Here is a 22,666-nt window from a genome sequence, read left to right on the forward strand (position 1 = left end):
AATTTGTTATATATTCTAACAAAGTGCAGATTGGATTTTAACCTATTTAAAACATGTCATCAAAAGTATATATTTATTTAAGTGTGTATCAAACTGGTAGCCCTTCGCATTAATCAGTATCCAATAAATAGTTCTTGGTTTCAAAAATGTTGGTTACCCCTGGTGTAGACACTTTTTGTTTTTATATTGAAAATAAAAACATACCATCCATATCCGGTGGGTGGCGGTAAAGCAGCAACTTTTCAACCGCAGTGAAAAGCCACGAAGAAGAAGAAGAAGCAGCTACTTCCGCCCGTAGCTACCTCTTCTCACACAAAAATGGTAAGCGAAGTTCGACATGTATTACTATTTAATGACTATTTGGTCGTTTATTAGTAATTAAATGTGTGTGTTGTTGGACATAAAAGTGAATTTATCCACTGGTCTTATTTAAACATGCTGGTAAGGTAGTAAGCTAACACTTTAGCTCGACGGCCCTCTCAAGAGTCATTCATTCATTAGTCAAATACTGTACATTCACAAATGGTCTATAATTGTCTTTCGTGGGTTATAAAGTTATATACAGTAAAGTTTGATAACGTCGTGTTCCGTTTGCTGCTGGGAAAGAGAAAGAGTCAATTCTAGCGAGCTGAAGCTAACAGCTGTCTGTTTGCTGCATTGACTCAAACACCTCTGATAAACAATCATCAAACTACAATTAACTCTTATCTTAATACATAAGTTGAGTTTGTTTGGAACATCAATCAATCAATCAATCAATCAATGTTTACTTATATAGCCCTAAATCACTAGTGTCGGTAGGCCCACATAAGGGCAAGGAAAACTCACACCCAGTGGGACGTCGGTGACAATGATGACTATGAGAACCTTGGAGAGGAGGAAAGCAATGGATGTCGAGCGGGTCTAACATGATACTGTGAAAGTTCAATCCATAATGGATCCAACACAGTCGCGAGAGTCCAGTCCAAAGCGGATCCAACACAGCAGCGAGAGTCCCGTTCACAGCGGAGCCAGCAGGAAACCATCCCAAGCGGCGGCGGATCAGCAGCGCAGAGATGTCCCTAGCCGATACACAGGCGAGCAGTACATGGCCACCGGATCGGACCGGACCCCCTCTACAAGGGAGAGTGGGACATAGGAGAAAAAGAAAAGAAACGGCAGATCAACTGGTCTAAAAAGGGAGTCTATTTAAAGGCTAGAGTATACAAATGAGTTTTAAGGTGAGACTTAAATGCTTCTACTGAGGTAGCATCTCGAACTGTTACCGAGAGGGCATTCCAGAGTACTGGAGCCCGAAATGAAAAGTCTCTATAGCCCGCAGACTTTTTTTGGGCTTTGGGAATCACTAATAAGCCGGAGTCCTTTGAACGCAGATTTCTTGCCGGGACATATGGTACAATACAATCGGCAAGATAGGATGGAGCTAGACCGTGTAGTATTTTATACGTAAGTAGTAAAACCTTAAAGTCACATCTTAAGTGCACAGGAAGCCAGTGCAGGTGAGCCAGTATAGGCGTAATGTGATCAAACTTTCTTGTTCTTGTCAAAAGTCTAGCAGCCGCATTTTGTACCAACTGTAATCTTTTAATGCTAGACATGGGGAGACCCGAAAATAATACGTTACAGTAATCGAGACGAGACGTAACAAACGCATGGATAATGATCTCAGCGTCTTTAGTGGACAGAATGGAGCGAATTTTAGCGATATTACGGGGATGAAAGAAGGCCGTTTTAGTAACGCTTTTAATGTGTGCCTCAAAGAACATGCATGCCTACATACAACATGACACTTCACAATTTCCAGTTTCCCTTTTCAACATGTTCGAAAAGGAGTAGGAAGAAGCAGAGCTGATATAAAGGCCTACTGAAATGAGATTTTCTTATTTAAACGGGGATAGCAGGTCCATTCTATTTGTCATACTTGATCATTTTGCGATATTGCCATATTTTTGCTGAAAGGATTTGGTAGAGAACATCGACGATAAAGTTCGCAACTTTTGGTCGCTAATAAAAAAGCCTTGCCTGTATCGGAAGTAGCAGACGATGTGCGCGTGACGTCACGGGTTGTGGAGCTCCTCACATCCTCACATTGTTTATAATCATAGCCTCCAGCAGCAGGAGCTATTCGGACCGAGAAAGCGACAATTTCCCCATTAATTTGAGCGAGGATGAAAGATTCATGGATGAGGTTAGAGTGAAGCACAAAAAAAAGAAAAGGCGACGGCTCCAGGCGGCGGCAGTGGGACCGTTTCAGATGTAATTAGACACATTTACTAGGATAATTCTGGAAGATCCCTTATCTGCTTATTGTTTTAATAGTGTTTTAGTGAGCCATACCAGAAAGTCGGATGGGTGCGGTGAATGCTAGTGTCTCTGAGAGGAGACAAAATCACAGCTGCCTTTTTTAGCTAATGGACGTGGTCGCATAATCCACTGAAGTCTCCGGTAAGAGCCGTCCTAATATCACAATTTTCCCATCCAAAAACTTGCTGGTTGACGTAGAGAAACTTGACCGCTCTGTGTTACAGCATCACAACAAACAAAGAAACACCGGCTGTGTTTCGGTGCTAAAGGCAGCTGCAATCCACCGCTTTCCACCAACAGCATTCTTCTTTAGAGTCTCCATTATTAATTGAACAAATTGCAAAAGATTCAGCAACACAGATGTCCAAATTACTGTGTAATTATGGGATTAAAAGAGACGACTTTTAGCCGTGTGTGGTGCTGGGCTAATATGTCAGCTACAACCCGAGACGTCACAAACACGGGTCATCATTCCGCAACGTTTTTAACAAGAAACTCCGCGGGAAATTTAAAATTGTAATTTAGTAAACTAAAAAGGCCGTATTGGCATGTGTTGCAATGTTAATATTTCATCATTGATATATAAACTATCAGACTGTGTGGTCGGTAGTAATGGTTTTCAGTAGGCCTTTAATCCTACCCCTTTTTGCCTTTACTTAGCAGTTGCTAACACTTTTGTTCACATCCTGTTCTTAATTTATTCAAAATATACTCAATAAGTAAGAACAACAATAATAATAAATAAATAATTGGTGAAGTGAGTTATATTTCATATGGTGAGATGAGTAAGATTAGCTAGAAAATGAATGGATGGATGAAATAAATTCAGAATGTTTATCATGGTTCTTCTTCTTTGTACTTTGTTAGCACTAAATTTGAAGAGTTTCTTGAAGTTGATTATATTATTACATTGTTTGATTTCTTTGCATAATCCATTCCATAATTTAATTCCACATACTGATGTACTGAAGGTCTTAAGTGTTGTACGTGTGTACATCCATCCATTTTCCTACCACTTCACCCGTTCGGGGTCTCTATATTATTATTAATTATATACAAGTGTATATTATTATAAGTATGTCTAATGCTATTAAATATATATATATATATATTTTAAGTATTTCTTCTTAGAAAATATAATCCTCCCCATCGCAAGCACACACACACGCACACACGCACACACTTATAAAAAAAGATTAATAAGTGTAAGGTCATTCATGTTTTGTTGAGAAGGAATCAACAGCGTCCTCTGCTGGTTGTTGCCAAGTAGTGCAGTCTATTAAAGCCTGAAGAAAGAAATGATGAAAAGTTGTATGTTTATCATGATCATTGTCTGGTCATCTGTGTTGTTCCAGTGTTTTATTCTTATAGCCAGACCTGTGTGTTTATTTGTATATATTTATAGCCGAAACTGTCAGGTATGCTATTAAATATATATATATTTTTTAAGTATTTTGTCTTAGAAAATATAATCCCCGCACGCACACACGCACGTACACACACACACACACACACACACACACACTTATAAAAAAGATTAATAAGTGTAAGGTCATTCATGTTTTGTTGAGAAGGAATCAACAGCGTCATCTGCTGGTTGTTGCCAAGTAGTGCAGTCCATTAAAGACTGAAGAAAGAAATGATGAAAAGTTGTATGTTTATCATGAGCATTGTCTGGTCATCAGTGTTGTTGCAGTGTTTTATTCTTATAGCCAGACCTGTGTGTTTATTTGTATATATTTATAGCCGAAACTGTCAGGTATGGAAATAAACACAAGGGAATAACAAATTGCATAATTATTTGAAGACCTAATGAACCTAATCGGACTAATCAGTGTTATCTGTCCTCACTCAGACGGCCACTTTGCGACCTTATCTGAACGCTGTGCGGGCCACCCTGCAGGCCGCCTTGTGCCTGGAGAACTTCTCCTCCCAGGTGGTGGAGAGACACAACAAGCCTGAGGTGGAAGTGCGGTGAGTCCCATGCTTCTGGGAGGTTCCATGAACAAACAACACAACATTCAACCTTCCTTGATGTCCTCCTTCAGGAGTAGTAAAGAACTCCTCCTGCAGCCTGTCGTCATCAGCCGTAACGACAAGGAGAAAGTTCTGATCGAGGGCTCCATCAACTCGGTCCGAGTCAGCATCGCCGTCAAGCAGGTGAGCATCAACCCAAAACCGCTTAAAGAAAAATAAAACGTGTACGTGTGTCACCATGACGACAAGTGTCTCCACCACACAACCAGGCAGACGAGATTGAGAAGATTCTGTGCCACAAATTCATGCGCTTCATGATGATGAGAGCCGAGAACTTCTTTATCCTCAGGAGGAAACCAGTGGAGGTGAGGAGATCTCAACTTATCTTTACAACATTCAACCCCTCCTTTGTCGCTCTTAATTGCTTTCTGCGATAAATTATTTTTTGTGAAGTAGGAATTATTCATAATAAATCAAATATTGTCATAAAAACTGTTTACAACTCTCTAAATAGATTTTAACATTATAATAGCCCTCTAGACCAGAAATAACACCCACATGTCACCTTTACACCCCTTTAATCCAGTATAGTAACAGACAGAACACGTGCTATGTTAGGTTAGGTTAGGTCAGTGGTTCTCAACCTTTTTTCAGTGATGTACCCCCTGTGAACATTTTTTTAATTCAAGTACCACCTAATCAGAGCAAAGCATTTTTGGTTGAAAAAAAGAGATAAAGAAGTAAAATACAGCACTATGTCATCAGTTTCTGATTTATTAAATTGTACAACAGTGCTAAATATTGCTCATTTGAAGTGGTCTTTCTTGAACTATTTGGAAAAATAAAAATAACTTAAAACTTGTTGAAAAATAAACAAGTGATTCAATTATAAATAAATATTTCTACACATAAAAGTAATCATCAACTTAAAGTGCCCTCTTTGGGGATTGTAATAGAGATCCATCTGGATTCATGAACTTAATTCTAAACATTTCTTCACAAAAAAAAATCTTTAACATCAATATTTATGGAACATGTCCACAAAAATCTAGCTGTCAACACTGAATATTGCATTGTTGCATTTCTTTTCACAGTTTATGAACTTAGTATTACATTGAATTAATATTCAATAAATATATTTATAAAGGATTTTTTGAATTGTTGCTATTTTTAGAATATTTTTTAAAAATCTCACGTACCCCTAGGCATACCTTCAAGTACCCCCATTTGAGAACCATTGGGTTATGTAATAAATACTTAAATTAGAGTTATTTGGTTAGGGTTAGGTTCAGGGTTAGAGGGTTAGGGTTATAATAAGGCCATGCCGAATAATAAGGCATTAATAAGTACTTAATAATTACTAGTTAAGAGCCAATATGTTACTAATTTGCATGTTAATAAGCCACTAATTAATGTTGAATATGTTCCCCATACTAAAGTGTTAGCATGTTTTTTTTACTGGTGCACAAAATGAACCGTGCATGAACATCACCTTGTTCAAACCACAAAACCAACACAGTGCATAAACTCACAACAAATTACACACCTGCAAATCAGTCAGCTGTTGCCGTATCCGTAATACGCCGATCGGGAGAAGTTTGTCTTTACACGATTAGTCAGGTGTGTCTTGACCTCCGCCGAACGCTAGTGTTCGATCGAACCCAGGTTAAGAACCACTGTTATAGTTATTTGAATCACTCTTACCATAATATGTTATGTTAACATACCAGGCACCTTCTCAGTTGGTTATTTATGCCTCATATAATGTACACTTATTCAGCCTGTTGTTCACTATTCTCTACTTATTTTAAACTGCCTTTCAAATGTAGGGGTTAGTGCGTCCGTCTCACAATACGAAGGTCCTGAGTAGTCCTGAGTTTAATCCCGGGCTCAAGATCTTTCTGTGCGGAGTTTGCATGTTCTCCTCGTGAATGCGTGGGTTCCTTCCGGGTACTCCGACTTCCTCCCACCTCTAAAGACATGCACCTGGGGATAGGTTGATTAGAAACACTAAATTGGCCCTAGTGTGTGAATGTGAGTGTGACTGTTGTCTGTCTATCTGTGTTGGCCCTGCGATGAGGTGGCGACTTGTCCAGGGTGTACCCCGCCTTCCGCCCGATTGTAGCTGAGATAAGCACCAGTGCCCCCCGCGACCTCAAAGGGAATAAATGGTAGAAAATGGATGGATGGATGTCTATTCTTGGTGTTGGGTTTTATCAAATACATTTCCCCCAAAAATGCGACTTATATATGTTTTTTCCCTTTTTTATTATGCATTTTCGGCAGGTGCGGCTTATACTGCGAAAAATATGGTAGTCAGATCCATTCTAAAGATGCCAAAGTGTTTTTTAAGTTTGATCATGTGATATTTAATTTGAGCTTCTTTTTTTATTTTTTTTTAATTAAATGGTCCTCAGTAGTCACGTACAAATTTGTGTGAATTATGCGAAATGATTTAAATTGAGTCCCCATGAACCATATTACCGTATTTTTCGGACTATAAGTCGCAGTTTTTTTCATAGTTTGGCCAGGGTTGCAACATATACACAGGAGCAACTTATGTGTGAAGTTATTAACACAATACCGTAAAATATCAAATAATATTATTTAGCACATTCACGTAAGAGACTAGATGTATAAGAATTAATGGGTTTTAGCAATTAGGAGTGACAGATTGTTTGGTAAAGGTATAGCATGTTCTATATGTTATAGTTATTTGAATGACTCTTACCATAATATGTTAGGTTAACATACCAGGCACCTTCTCAGTTGGTTATTTATGCCTCATATAACATACACTTATTCAGCCTGTTGTTCACTATTCTTTATTTATTTTAAATTGCCTTTCAAATGTCTATTCTTGGTGTTGGATTTTATCAAATAAATTTCCCCCCAAAAATGCGGCTTGTACTCCAGTGCGACTTATATATGTTTTTTTATTCTTTATTATGCATTTTCGGCAGGTGCGGCTTATACTCCGAAAAATATGGTAGTCAGATCCATTCTGAAGATGCCGAAGTGGTTTTTAAGTTTGATCATGTGACATTTAATTTGAGCTTTTTTTATTATTATTTTTTTAAATGGTCCTCAGTAGTCACTACAAATTTGTGTGAATTATGCAAAATGATTAAATTGGGTTTCCATGAACCATATTATAACTCTTTTCCCTAGGGTCCCCTGTAAGAATGATCAGCACATTACTTCATCAATCCAGAGATTTAAAGACGTGTATGAGCTAACTGGGCAGTGGCCATTTTACCTGAAAAAAATGTTATGCCTCCATAACTTGTAGAAAATGTGGTCCCCACAAGCACAGATCCAAAACTTGGTCCCCATTCCGAATGATAACCAGTATCGCTACATTTAATCCGTTACATCTACTTGAGTAACTTTTGGGATTAATTGTACTTCTCGGAGTAGTTTTAATGCAACATACTTTTACTTTTACTTGAGTATATTTATAGAGAAGAAACGCTACTTTTACTCCGCTCCATTTATCTACATTCAGCTCACTACTCGCTACTGATTTTAATCGATCTGTTAATGCACGCTTTGTTTGTTTTGTCAGACAGACCTTCAAAGTAGGTGCGTTTCACCAATCAAATGCAGTCACTAGTGACGTTTGACTCCGTTTCACCAATCAAATGCAGTCACTGGTGACGTTTGACTCCGTTTCACCAATCAAACAGAGCCAGGCGGTCACATGATTAACTGCACATTTTAAAAAAAATGTTTTTTTTTTAATAAACCTTTATTATAAATTTCAACATTTACAAACAGTTGAAAATATTAAAGTAAGTACAAAAACAGTACAAAACAGTATAAAAAACGTACAAAACATATATAAAATAAACAAAGTGCAAAGCCATAGGCTCACTCAATCTCAGTAAATAACTTAAATTTGCAACACATCATCATCATTTTCACAGCTTTTTGGTTGTTAGAGTGTTTTAATGTAGAGTTCTAAATCTTTTTTAAAGGCACAAAAAACAGGTCGGGTATTGAGAAACTTACATTTATGAATATAAAACTTAGCCAATAGTATAATGAGGTTGCAAAGGTAAAATTAATTTAAAAAATTTTTTTCAAAACAGTGTAAAACCAAATTGTTTTCGTTGCTTAAGAGATATTCCTGGCTCTGAATTTGTTCATTGCAATTTTTATGTTTTTGTGCATTACTTGTTGCCTTCATCATTAGACAAACAGGTTACTCATCAGTTACTCAGTACTTGAGTAGTTTTTTCACAACATACTTTACTTTTACTCAAGTAAATATTTGGGTGACTACTCCTTACTTTTACTTGTGTAATAAATCTCTAAAGTAACAGTACTCTTACTTGAGTACAATTTCTGGCTACTCTACCCACCTCTGACCAGTATATTATGCTCCATGTCCACGATGTCCTCACGTTTCCTAAGATCTTCTTCATCCATCATTCTCATTGTCCCCTTATTTAAAGTGTCCAACATGGGTGCTCGAGCTTTCAGCCGCTCCGCCCCACATCTTTGGGACTCTGTACCACCAGACCTTGGTAACTTAGACTCAATATCCCTCTTGAAATCAAGACTCAAAACACAGCTATTCCTGACTGCTTATTCATTGTAATCATCTTATCTTATCTAGCTTCGTTTTTATCCAATTTGATTTCATTGTTTTGATTTTGTACGGTGTCCTTGAGTGCCCAGAAAGACGCCTTTATAAGCAAAATGTATTATTGTGTGTGTGTGTGCGTTTGCGTAGGGCTACGACATCAGCTTCCTGATCACCAACTTCCACACGGAGCAGATGTACAAACACAAGCTGGTGGACTTTGTCATTCACTTCATGGAGGAGATCGACAAGGAGATCAGCGAGATGAAACTGTCCGTCAACGCCAGAGCTCGCATCGTCGCTGAGGAGTTCCTCAAAAATGTCAGTCCACCCTTTGACCTCATTTTATTGTTTCAGTTCTCCTTTTTTGGCTGCATTGATCATGAATACACACTTCAGTCCAAACTACAGTAAACATGTACTAAGTGCTGTTTCTTGTTTTGCAGTTCTAAGTGAGAGTTCCCAGTGGACAAGGTTCCACTCTTGGCCTCCACTGTCACCCAGATGTCAGCAGCCAAGACACACATTGATCAATATAAATATGTACAAATGTTCTTTTCATACATTTCTTACCATGGTGTTGGACACTGGGTACTTTGGATGTCTTCATTTCTTCCCCTGATAATTGTTTCTAATGATGTATATTTTATTGTTCTGTTAGGACCAGGAGCCCATCCATTTATTACCCAGATGATGAAATAAACACTTGATGGTAGTGAAGGTGAACAGTAAAGTCCTGTCTTTTTGTCTACACGCTTTATAGAGGAAGGTAAGACTTCATTAATATTCATATTTGACAATGTTAATAACATCCAAATGATGTTTAAGAGGCGGCGAGGAGCTCAGCAGCAAAGAAGTGCAAAGCAATGTTGACTTTCTGTGAGCAATAACTACACACATCCATCTATTTATCTCTTCAACTTATTATTATTATTATTATTATTAGATCAAACACACTTAATAACAGGGGTGTCCACAGTGGGGGTTGGGGCCTTTTGTCGTCCCACGTCTCAAGTTTTGTTGTCCAGCATCTCAAGTTTTGTTGTTCTGTATCTCAAGCTTTGTTCTGTATCTCAAGCTTTGTTTATCAGCATCATAATCTGTGTTGTACCACATCTCAAGTTTTGTGGTGCTGCATCTCAAGTTTTGTTGTTCTGTATCTCAAGCTTTGTTTATCAGCATTGTATGTTTTGCTGTCTCGTATCTCAAGTTTTGTTGTCCCGCATCTCAAGTTTTGTTGTTCCATATCTCAAGTTGTGTTCTCCCGCATCTCTGGTTTTGTTGTCCCGCATCTCTGGTTTTGTTGTCCCGCATCTCAAGTTTTGTGGTCCCGCATCTCAAGTTGTGTTCTCCCGCATCTCTGGTTTTGTGGTCCCGCATCTCTGGTTTTGTTGTCCCGCATCTCAAGTTTTGTGGTCCCGCATCTCAAGTTGTGTTCTCCCGCATCTCTGGTTTTGTGGTCCCGCATCTCAAGTTTTGTTGTTCCATATCTCAGGTTGTGTTCTCCCGCATCTCTGGTTTTGTTGTCCCGCATCTTAAGGTTTGCTGTCCAGCATCTGAAGTTTTGTTGTTCTGTATCTCAAGTTTTGTTGTTCCGTATCTCGTTTTGTGGTGCCGCATCTCAAGTTTTGTTGTATAGCATCTCAAGTTTTGTTGTCCGGCATTTTAAACTTTGTTGTCCAGCATCTCAAGTTTTGTTGTTCTGTATCTCAAGCTTTGTTTATTAGCATCTTAAGCTTTGTGGTCCTGCATCCCAAGTTTTGTTGTCACGCATCTCAAGTTTTGTTGTTCCGTATCGCAGGTTTTGTTTATCAGCATCTTAAGCTTTGTTGTCCCACATCTCAAGTTTTGTTGTCCAGCATCTTAAACTTTGTTGTCACGCATCTCAAGTTTTGTTGTCCAGCATCTTAAACTTTGTTGTCACGCATCTCAAGTTTTGTTGTTCCGTATCTGTTTTGTTGTACCACATCTCAGGTTTTGTTGTCCAGCATCTCAAGTTTTGTTGTTCTGTATCTCAAGCTTTGTTTATCAGCATTGTATGTTTTGTTGTCCCGCATCTCAAGTTTTGTTGTTACATATCTCTGATTTTGTTGTCCAGCATCTCAAGTTTTGTTGTTTTGTTGTCCCGCATCTTAAGGTTTGCTGTCCAGCATCTCGAGTTTTGTTGTTCTGTATCTCAAGCTTTGTTGTTCCGTATCTCGTTTTGTTGTCCAGCATCTCAAGTTTTAGTGGTCTGAAATAGTTTTCATAAACCCTAATCCTAGTTTGCCCAACCCTTGCTCAAAACCCTAATATGAACCGACTCCAAGCCTAGTTTGAAACAAAGATAAAAAAAAAAAGCCCAATTTGAAAACCAAACCAGAAACCCTGAACTTAAATAAATGAAACAGCTTTGACATTTGTACAACTTTTTAATGATATAAAAATTCAGTGTAACACATGTATTTATAAAATGATGTCAGGGTGTCCAAACATCTTCCACTACAAGTCACATATTAAAGAGCTGGAGATATTTTGACCATTTTTGTACAGTAAAGATGCTAAAAATAGTCCAAAGTAACATTGCAAATGTGTCAATTAGAGTAATAACTTACAATTGAATTATATCATTTTCAGAATATTTAAGCACATTGGATACCCCTAACTTACACCTTCAAAGATGACCTTTGTGTGTCATGACCCCGACAACCACACATCCCAAATGAGTAGAAATATATTTTCTTCCACAAGTCTAGTGTTGAGGCAAAGCATGTCACTGAATTCTCCTTCTGTGTGACGACTGCACAGCTTATACGACGACCACATGTAAAAAATAGAAATAATCCAAGCTTTTTCTAATAACACCTTTGTAAAATTGCAACAAGCTGTACAGTTTGGCGATGACTCAAATGCACGAGAGCTGCAAACTTCCCAGTCCGTCAACTTCAGAGCACAAACGTGACTTCTTTTTTTTTTTGGCCCCCCAAGCAGGTTGCTAGCATCTTCATGACGGCGAGAGAAGCTCAGGGCTTCAAGCGAAGGATCAGAAGTGCGGCGGGATGGTCTGCAGCGCTTCTTCCGTGCTGCGCTGCACGTTGATGTTCTGAAAGGTGACAGCACACACACACCTCCGTCAGAGTTGGTCAGCAAAACCACCACTTAGAGGCCTACTGAAAACCACTACTACCAGTCTGATAGTTTATATATCAATGATGAAATATTAACATTGCAACACATGCCAATACGGCCGCTTTAGTTTACTAAATTACAATTTTAAATTTCCCGCAGAGTTTCTTGTTGAAAACGTCGCGGAATGATGACGCGTTTTTGTGACGTCTCGGGTTGTAGTGGACATTTTAGCCCAGCACCACACACGGCTAAAAGTCGTCTCTTTTCATCGCATAATTACACAGTAATTTGGACATCTGTGTTGCTGATTCTTTTGCAATTTGTTAAATTAATAATGGAGACGTCAAAGAAGAATGCTGTTGATTGCAGTTGCCTTTAGCACCAAAACACAGCCGGTGTTTGTTTTTTGTGATGCTTTAACACAGAGCGGTCAAGCGAAAATGTTTCTCTACGTCAACCAGCACGTTTTTGAATGGGAAAATTGTGATATTAAGTCGGCTCTTACCGGAGACTTCAGTGGATTATGGGACCTCCTCCTGCAGCTCAAAAAGGCAGTTGTGATCTTGGCTTCTCGGCTTCTCTGAGAGACACTGGCGTTCACCACAGCCATCAAACTTTCAGGTATGGCTTTACAATCTCACTAAAACACTAATAAAACAATAAGCAGATAAGGTATCTTCCAGAATTATCCTAGTAAATGTGTCTAATTACATCTGAAACGCCGCCTTTTCTTCTTTTTTTTCCTCTAGTATTTCACTCTAAACGTCCTCATCCGTGAATCTTTCATCCTCGCTCAAATTAATGGGGAAATTGTCGCTTTCTCGGTCCGAATAGCTCTAGCTACTGCTGGCCATGATTGTAAACAATGTTCAGATGTGAGGAGCTCCACAATTCGTGACGTCACGCGCACATCGTCTGCTATTTCCGGTACAGGCAAGGCTTTTTTATTAGCGACCAAAAGTTGCGAACTTTATCGTCGATGTTCTCTACTAAATCCTTTCAGCAAAAATATGGCAATATCACGAAATGATCAAGTATGACACATAGAATGGACCTGCTATCCCCGTTTCAGTAGGCCTTTAAATGTCTTTTGTGTAAAAAGAAATGCAAACAAAGCTCCACATGAAAACAAGAGTTTATTTGTAAATGTTATATTGACATGGAAATGTTTACAAAGACAAAAGAAATCAACACAATACTTGAATGGCAATGAGGTAAAACAAGAACATTCTTCACAGGAACAAAACATGCGGTGCGGCAGGATTCAAAGGAAAAGTGCGAGCAATGTTTTCAAAAGTGTTTATCTGCTGGTGTCGGCGAGTCGAGAGCGAGGCGTCGTCCTTGGTAAAAAAAAAAGACGCAACACCCAAGCGGACTCAAGGCGTGGGCTCGGGTGTTGCGTGTGTGTGACGTACCTGCGGTCGCTCTCGGTGTGTGTTCACTGCGTCTACGCCCAAATAAATGGACTCCACTTTGCATCCTGGCAAACAATCAAAGGTTGGTCAGGAACTTTTAACGCTGCCTTTATTTATTAGCGAGCGTGTCAGAAGGACAATCATATTTACCGTAAGCCAGAGGTGTGAGTTTCAAGACGGTGTGCAGAGGACACTTGAGGTAAGGCAACTCATCTGTGGAGCAAAACTTTACATTCACATCACAACGAATGCAAACCAAACCGTCATTTCAGACTAACCATGTTCCCGGTTACATAAATCCTCTTTCCAACCAGGACAATCTGCATCAACAACATACAATCCTCATCTCCTTTACAATCTTTCATTTAAAATTCTTAAAAATCCTCTAAGTATTATTTTAAGGACCCCCTAAACGCTATAATATCTAACTTTACCTAAGTATTATGTAAATATCCCCAAAGTACTGTTCTCTAAGTATTCCCTACCTATTCCCCAAGTATTATGTAAGTATCCCCCAAGTACTGTGTTATCTAAGTATTCTCCAAGTATCCTTTAAACTATCTTAATTATTCAAGTATTAAGTATTATCTAAAGATTCATTAGTATTATCCAAGTATCCTCTAACTATTATATAAGTATTATTTAAGTATTCCCCAAGTATCCCTTAAGCTATCTTAATTATTCAAATATTCTTAAGTATTATTTAAGTATCCTCTAACTGTTATATAAATATCCCTAAATATTCCCCAACTATTCCTAAGTATCTTTAGGTATTATACAAGTATTCCTTAAATATTATCTAGCTATTCCTACCTATTATCAAAGTATTCCTATATATTCCTAAGTATCTAAGTATTCTTTAAGTTTTACCTAGTATTCCCTAACTATTCCCAAGTATCTTTAGGTATTATCTAAATATTCCATAAGTATCCAAGTATTAAGTAAGTACTGTGTTATCTGAATATTCCAAGTATTATGTAAGTATCCCCTAACTATTATGTAAGTATCCCCTAAGTACTGTTTTATCTAAGTATTCCTTAAAGTATGCATGTATCCCCTAAGTACTGTTATTTGAGTATTCTCTACCAATTATGTAAGTATCCCCTAAGTACTGTGTTATCTAAGTATTCCCTAACTGGAATTAAGCTATCTTAATTATTCATTATCTAAGGATTCATAAGTAAACTCTAACCATTCCTAACTATTATATAAGTATTCCCTAACTATTCATAAGTATCTTTAGGTATCACAGTACAAAAAAGTATTTAGTCAGCCGATTCTGCTGACTAAATACTTAGTCAGCACTAAGTATTTAGTGCTGACTAAATACTTAGTCAGCACTATTTAGTCTTGCACAATCTATCCGATTGTGCAAGTTCTCCCACTTAAAATGATGACAGAGGTCTGTAATTTTCATCATGGGTACACTTCAACTGTGAGAGACAGAATGTGAAAAAAAATCCAGGAATTCACATTGCAGGAATTTTTAACAATTTATTTGTAAATTATGGTGGAAAATAAGTATTTGGTCAACCATTCAAAGCTCTCACTGATGGAAGGAGGTTTTGGCTCAAAATCTCACGATACATGGCCCCATTCATTCTTTCCTTAACACGGATCAATCGTCCTGTCCCCTTAGCAGAAAAACAGCCCCAAAGCATGATGTTTCCACCCCCATGCTTCACAGTAGGTTTGGTGTTCTTGGGATGCAACTCAGTATTCTTCTTCCTCCAAACACGACGAGTTGAGTTTATACCAAAATGGATACATGGATGATACAGCAGAGGATTGGGAGAAGGTCATGTGGTCAGATGAAACCAAAATAGAACTTTTTGCTATAAACTCAACTCGTCGTGTTTTAAGGAAGAAGAATACTGAGTTGCATCCCAAGAACACCAAACCTACTGTGAAGCATGGGGGTGGAAACTTCATGCTTTGGGGCTGTTTTTCCGTGTTAAGGAAAGAATGAATGGGGCCATGTATCGTGAGATTTTGAGCCAAAACCTCCTTCCATCAGTGAGAGCTTTGCGTGGTTGACCAAATACTCATTTTCCACCATAATTTACGAATAAATTCTTTAAAATTCCTACAATGTGAATTACTGGATTTTTTTTCCACATTCTGTCTCTCACAGTTGAAGTGTACCTATGATGAAAATTGCAGACCTCTATCATCATTTTAAGTGGGAGAACTTGCACAATCGGTGGCTGACTAAATACTTTTTTGCCCCACTGTATGTGTAAGTGAAGTGAAGTGAATTATATTTATATAGCGCTTTTTCTCTAGTGACTCAAAGTGCTTTACATAGTGAAACCCAATATCTTAGTTACATTCAAACCAGTGTGGGAGGCACTGGGAGCAGGTGGGAAAAGTGTCTTGCCCAAGGACACAACGGCAGTGACTAGGTTGGCAGAAGCGGGAATCGAACCTGCAACCCTCAAGTTGCTGGCACGGCCACTCTACCAACCGAGCTAAACTGCCCCAAGTATTCCCTAAGTATTATCTAGCTATTCCTACCTATTATTAAAGTATTCCCTAAGTATTATCTAAGTATGTAAGTCTCCCCTAAGTATTATTGAAGTTTCATCAAGTATTTCCTAATTATTTCTAAGTATCTTTAGGTATTCATTAACTATTCCTAAGTATTCCATAAGTATTCTCAAGGATTCACTAACTATTCCTAAGTATTTCCAAATATCTCCAAGTATACACGTCTCTCCTAAGTCTTCTTTAAGTATTCCCTAACTATTCCTAAGTATCTTTAAGTATTCCAAAGTATCTTTAGGTATTCACTAACTATTCCTAAGTATCTTTAAGTATTCCTAAGTATCTTTAAGTATTCCCTAACTATTCCTAAGTATCTTTAGGTATTCCCTAACTATTCCTAAGTATCTTTAGGTATTCCCTAACTATTCCTAAGTATCTTTAAGTATTCCCTAACTATTCCTAAGTATCTTTAAGTATTCCCTAACTATTCCTAAGTATCTTTAAGTATTCACTAACTATTCCTAAGTATCTTTAAGTATTCACTAACTATTCCTAAGTATCTTTAAGTATTCACTAACTATTCCTAAGTATCTTTAAGTATTCACTAACTATTCCTAAGTATCTTTAAGTATTCACTAACTATTCCTAAGTATTATCTAAGTATCCCCAAGTACGTAAGTCTCCCCTAAGTTTTCTTTAGGTTTGATTAAGTATTCTCTAAATATTCCTTTAAGTTAAGTAATATGCAAGTGTTCCCAGGTAGGGCACATGTGGTAGAGTACCTGCAGTCTTGTCGAGGAAATAAGCGAGCAGACATCTCATCACAGCCTGGTGACAAACCACCAGAACGTTCTCCTGCCTTTCCAGCTCCATGATGACAGGCTCTAGTCTCTGCACCAGGTCTTCGTACGACTGACACCACCAGAAGAAGAAGAAGAAGAAATGTAAACAACAAATCAACACAAGTAGGTCATAAAAGGTGAACATGGAGTCCGACCTCTCCTTTGGGATAGCGATAGCGGTACTTGTCTTGGTCTCTGAGGGCAAACTCCAAAGGATAATGTTCCTGGATCTCCTCATACATCATCTCCTCACACACACCCTGGTTGGTGGGCAGCAACACAACACTTGTTACCTGCCTGCTTGGCTGCCACACTGTTGTGGTTCTCAAGTGCAACACATCACTTTCTTTACAACAGGGGTGTCCAAACTTTATCCACTGAGGGCCGCACACTGAAAAATCAAAGCAAGCTGGGGCCATTTTGACATTTTAAAAACCAATACCATATATGCATAACAAATATACATTTAGGCCTCCACTCAAGCTTGATCCCGGGGACCACATTGGGTTATGGTCCAAAAAAATATTAAAAATGTGTCATTATTCAGTTTCATTTTCTTTTATTATTATTCAATTTTTAAATCTCTAGATCAGGGGTCACCAACGCAGTGCCCGTAAGGACCAGATAAGTCGCCCGCTGGCCTGTTCTAAAAATAGCTCAAATAGCAGCACTTACCAGTGAGCTGCCTCTATTTTTTAAATTGCATTTATTTACTAGCAAGCTGGTCTCGCTTTGCTCAACATTTTTAATTCTAAGAGAGACAAAACTCAAATAGAATTTGAAAATCCAAGAAAATATTTTAAAGACTTGGTCTTCACTTGTTTAAATAAATTCATACATTTTTTTTACTTTGCTTCTTATAACTTTCAGAAAGACAATTTTAGAAGAAAAAAAAAACCTTAAAAATTATTTTAGGATTCCTTCCTCTTCTTTCCTGACAATTTAAATCAATGTTCAAGTAAATGTATTGTTTTTATTGTAAAGGATAATAAACACATTTTAATTTAATTCTTCATTTTAGCTTCTGTTTTTTCGACAAAGAATATTTGTGAAATGTTTCTTCAAACTTATTATGATTAAATTAAAAAAAAATATTCTGGCAGATCTAGAAAATCTTTAGAATCAAATTTAAATCTTATTTCAAAGTCTTTTGAATTTCTTTTAAAAATTTTGTTCTGAAAATCTAGAAGAATTAATGAGTTGTCATTGTTAGAAATATAGCTTGGTCCAATTTGTAATATATTCTAACAAAGTGCAGACTGGATTTTAACCTATTTAAAACATGTCATCAAAATTCTCAAATTAATCTTGATCAGGAAAAATTACTAATGAAGTTCCATAAATTCTTTTTTTAATTTTTTCAAATAGATTCAAATTAGCTAGTTTTTCTCTTCTTTTTTTCGGTAAAATTTTGAATTTCAAAGAGTCGAAATTGAAGATAAACTATGTTTCAAAATTTAATTTAAATTTTTTTCGTGTTTTCTCCTCCTTTAAACCATTCAATTAAGTGTTTTTTTTCTTCATTTATTCTCTAAAAAAAAAACGTAAGAGGAACAAAAATGTACGACGGAATGACGGACAGAAATACAATTTATTTAAGTGTGTGGTAGCCCTTCACATTAATCAGTACCCAAGAATAGCTCTTGGTTTCAAAAAAGGTTGGTGACCCCTGGTTTACATCAACTGATGCCGTCACACACGTGCACTAAACATTTACGGCGCAACACGCGCGGTTCTACGTGTTCCTGACACTCAAGATGGAAGTCATCTTTAGGAGCGCATGATTGAAAGTCATTAAGACGAGATTACAGAACCACACTATATTGCAGCCTTGACTCACATAAGAACTTAAAGTGCCATCCCATTCCTAACCCATAGGCTTCAATATGATGTTGGTCCACTTTTTGCAGCTATTACAGCTTCAACTTTTCTGGGAAGGCTGTCCACAAGGTTGCCGAGTGTGTTTATAGGAATTTTCCACCGTTCTTCCAAAAGTGCAATGGTGATGTTGGCCTGGCTCTCAGTCTCCATTCTGATTCATCCCAAAGGTGTTCTATCGGGTTCAGGTCAGGACTCTGTGCAGGCCAGTCAAGTTCATCCACACCAGACTCTTGTCACCCATGTCTTTATGGACTTTGCTTTGTGCACTAGTGCAGTGGTCCCCAACCATTGGGCTCAATTGGTACCGGGCCACAGAATAATTAATAAAAAAATTTTTTTTTGTAAATTAACATAAAAAAAACACAAGATACACTTACAATTATTGCACCAACCCAAAAAAAGTCAATTTTTCATTACAAAAAAATAAATAAATAAAAATTCCCCCCTCCTGCGGGACAATTGACCGGTCCGCAGCTACAAAAAGGTTGGGGATCACTGCACTAGTGCACAGTCATGTTGGAAGAGGAAGGGGGCCGCTCCAAAACTGTTCCCACAATTTTGGGAACATGCAATTGTCCAAAATATTTTTGTATCCTGGAGCATTCAAAGTTCCTTTTACTGGAACTAAGGGGCAAAGCCCAACTCCTGGGGAAGGTCCCTTCCTCTTCCAACATGACTGTGTGCACCAGTGCACAAAGCAAGGTCCATAAAGACATGGATGACAGAGTCTGGTGTGGATGAACTTGACTGGCCTGCACAGAGTCCTAACCTGAATCTGATAGAGAACACCTTTGGGATGAATTAAAACGGAGATTGAGAGCCAGGCCTTCTCCACTTACATCAGTGCGTGACCTTCCAGGAGTTGGGCTTCCAGTGAAAGGAACTTTGAATGCTCCATGACACAAAAACATTTTGGACAATTGCATCCTCCCAACCTTGTGGGAACAGTTGGGAGTGGCCCCCTTCCTCTTCCAACATGACTGTGTGCACCACTGCACAAAGTAAGGTCCATAAAGAAATGGATGACAGAGTCTGGTGTGGATGAACTTGACTGGCCTGCACAGAGTCCTGACCTGAACCCGATAGAACACCTTTGGGATGAATTAGAACGGACACTGAGAGCCAGGACTTCTCCACCAACATCAGTGTGAACTTTTAGAAGAATGGTGGAAAAGTCCTATCAACACACTCGGCAACCTTGTGGACAGCCTTCCCAGAAGAGCTGAACCTGTAATAGCTGCTAAAAGTGGACCCACATCATATTGAAGCCTATGGGTTAGGAATGGGATGGCACTTCAAGTTCATGTGTGAGTCTAGGCAGGTGGCCAAATACTTATCGTTTGGCTGGACTTGCATTAGCAGCGTGGTGCGTTCAGGGACACTATTCATGTATGCGACGTGTGGACTCACAGCATCAATTTCATTGAGAGACTTCCACTGCTCATAAGGAACTTGCAAACACTCTGCGGTCTGGATGGTCCTCTTCATCTGGCTGGTCCACACCTTCAAGTCCTTGATGTTCTGGTCCTGGATGTACTTCATCAGACATTTGGCATACTGGCACAGAGAGGAAACAGAGCAGTCAGAAGTGATAGTAGTCGACCAAGGTGGGTCACCAGCACCTCTTTGCCTCGCGCCGTCAAGCCCGAGTCGCCTCCGATGCGTCCTTTGATGTTGAGGTCGCTTTCGCCGTGGCGACTGAGGTAGATGGAGCGCGGCGTGATGTGGATGTTCATCAGGTAGTAGACGATTCTGCTCTGGATGTGGTCCTGCACGCGGTTCACCAGGTACCGGCGGCCCACGTCCATGATCTTAATGTAGGACAGCTCCCTGGGGGCCGTGGACACAACTTCATCACTTTTAATTGCAATACTGTCTTTAGAGGCGTCATTAACATTATTTAAAAGCTTTATTAGCATTAAGTCTTATAAATCTACTACAGATAATAATAGCTAATAAGTAGTATTGTCTTTGTTGTTAACAGGAGCTTTATTATCTTGATTAGTTTTAGTAGCTTTATTACAGTCATTAGTAGCTTTATTAACTTTAGTAGCTTTGTTAACAGGAGCTTTGATTAGTTTTAGTAGCTTTGCTATCTTTATACACTTTAGTAGTTTTATTGCCATTAGTAGCTTAAGTAGCTTTAATGGCTTTATCAGTATTAGTAGCTTTAATGGCGTTATCAGTATTAGTAGCTTAAGTAGCTTTAATGGCTTTATCAGTATTAGTAGCTTAAGTAGCTTTAATGGCTTTATCAGTATTAGTAGCTTAAGTGGCTTTAATAGCTTTATCAGTATTAGTAGCTTTAATGGCGTTATCAGTATTAGTAGCTTAAGTAGCTTTAATGGCTTTATCAGTATTAGTAGCTTAAGTACCTTTATCAGTATTAGTAGCTTAAGTGGCTTTCATAGCTTTATCAGTATTAGTAGCTTAAGTAGCTTTCATGGCTTTATCAGTATTAGTAGCTTAAGTGGCTTTAATAGCTTTATCAGTATTAGTAGTTTAAGTACCTTTAATGGCTTTATCAGTATTAGTAGCTTAAGTAGCTTTAATAGCTTTATCAGTATTAGTAGCTTTAATGGCTTTATCAGTATTAGTAACTTAAGTAGCTTTAATGGCTTTATCAGTATTAGTATCTTAAGTAGCTTTAATGGCTTTATCAGTATTAGTAGCTTAAGTGGCTTTAATGGCTTTATCAGTATTAGTAGCTTAAGTGGCTTTAATGGCTTTATCAGTATTAGTAGCTTTAATGGCTTTATCAGTATTAGTATCTTAAGTAGCTTTAATGGCTTTATCAGTATTAGTAGCTTAAGTGGCTTTAATGGCTTTATCAGTATTAGTAGCTTAAGTGGCTTTAATGGCTTTATCAGTATTAGTAGCTTAAGTAGCTTTAATGGCTTTATCAGTATTAGTAGCTTAAGTAGCTTTAATGACTATCAGTATTAGTAGCTTTAATGGCTTTATCAGTATTAGTAGCTTAAGTGGCTTTAATGGCTTTATCAGTATTAGTATCTTAAGTAGCTTTAATGGCTTTATCAGTATTAGTAGCTTAAGTAGCTTTAATGGCTTTATCAGTATTAGTAGCTTAAGTAGCTTCATTAGTAGCTGTGTTAGCATTAGTGGCTTTGTTATCTTGATTACTATTATTAGTGTTAGTAACTTTTTTAGCATTTGTAGCTTTATTATCTTTATTAATTTTTGTAGGTTAGCTATTTTTACAAAACTTGAGTAATTTTATAAAGTTAATAGTTGTATAATCATTAGTATGCTATTAGTAGCTTTGTTGGCGTTAGTAGCGTTATCTTTATTAGCATTAGTAACATGAGCTTTACTATCTTTTTTTGCTATTATAATCTTTAGTATTTTTTTTAAGTTCATAGCTTTCTTAGCAATATAACCTTAAGTAGTTTTAATAGCTTTAACAGCTTTGTTAGCATTATTAGCTTTATTATCATATTTAGTGGCTTTATTAGTCTGTTGATTTACTATCTGTAGAAACTTTAGTCGTTGTAGTGAAGTTAATAACTTAATTAGTAGCTTTAGTAGTATCTATGTTAGCGTTAGTAGCTTAAACATCTATGATTATTGTTAGCATCAGTAGCTTTACTGTCTTTATTAGCTTTATAAACTTTAATAGTTTTTAAAGTGAATAGCTTTATTAGCATTAATAGCTTTAATAGTAGTACTATTAGTAGCTTTATTAGTTTTAGTAGATTTATTAAAGTTAATACTTTAATTATTAGTAGCTTTGTTAGCATCGGTAGATTAAATATCTTTAAAATCCTTATTAGCATTGGTAGCTTTAATAGTAGTGGTATTAGTAGCTTTGTTAGTGTTGGTAGCTTTTAGTTTTAGAAGATTTATTAAAGTTAATAATTTAATTAGCATTAGTAGCTTTGTTAATGTTAGTAGCTTAAATATCTTTAAAGTCTTTATTAGTTTTGTCAAAACCAATGTGGCCTTTACAGCTGTGGCTGTAGGAAACCCCCCTTAGTAAGGTGTTATTTTAAAGGAACTGTCCAATGTTGTCATGTTTGTAGCAGCAGAGTATACTTGATGTG

At 37.6% G+C, this 22,666-nt stretch overlaps 2 protein-coding genes across 2 annotated transcripts in view; one reads left to right on the forward strand and one right to left on the reverse strand.

Annotated features, from left to right (window-relative positions):
* The first annotated feature begins 220 nt into the window (after positions 1–220).
* On the forward strand, positions 221–9,605 carry LOC133544412 (actin-related protein 2/3 complex subunit 4). The gene is made up of 6 exons (XM_061889705.1): positions 221–321; positions 4,160–4,278; positions 4,353–4,464; positions 4,551–4,646; positions 9,023–9,193; positions 9,319–9,605. Exons 1-6 carry the CDS (start codon positions 319–321, stop codon positions 9,322–9,324), a joined length of 507 nt encoding a protein of 168 aa, XP_061745689.1. The 5' UTR covers positions 221–318; the 3' UTR covers positions 9,325–9,605.
* Positions 9,606–11,263: 1,658 nt separating this feature from the next.
* The window catches only part of pfkfb4b (6-phosphofructo-2-kinase/fructose-2,6-biphosphatase 4b), a 25,510-nt gene continuing 14,107 nt past the window's right edge, over positions 11,264–22,666 (reverse strand). Inside the window, 7 exon segments of the mRNA XM_061889697.1 lie at positions 11,264–11,954; positions 13,396–13,460; positions 13,546–13,608; positions 16,665–16,794; positions 16,880–16,984; positions 20,016–20,162; positions 20,228–20,435. Coding sequence (XP_061745681.1) covers positions 11,895–11,954; positions 13,396–13,460; positions 13,546–13,608; positions 16,665–16,794; positions 16,880–16,984; positions 20,016–20,162; positions 20,228–20,435 — 778 coding nt within the window. The 3' untranslated portion in view covers positions 11,264–11,894.

Source organism: Nerophis ophidion, linkage group LG02 (genome assembly GCF_033978795.1).
Source record: "Nerophis ophidion isolate RoL-2023_Sa linkage group LG02, RoL_Noph_v1.0, whole genome shotgun sequence".
Lineage (NCBI taxonomy): Eukaryota > Metazoa > Chordata > Actinopteri > Syngnathiformes > Syngnathidae > Nerophis > Nerophis ophidion.

Coding starts and splice junctions, on each gene's coding strand:
- LOC133544412 (XM_061889705.1), top strand. Junction 4,465..4,550: donor TCAGCATCGCCGTCAAGCAG/GTGAGCATCAAC, acceptor CCACACAACCAG/GCAGACGAGATTGAGAAGAT. Junction 4,647..9,022: donor TCAGGAGGAAACCAGTGGAG/GTGAGGAGATCT, acceptor GCGTTTGCGTAG/GGCTACGACATCAGCTTCCT.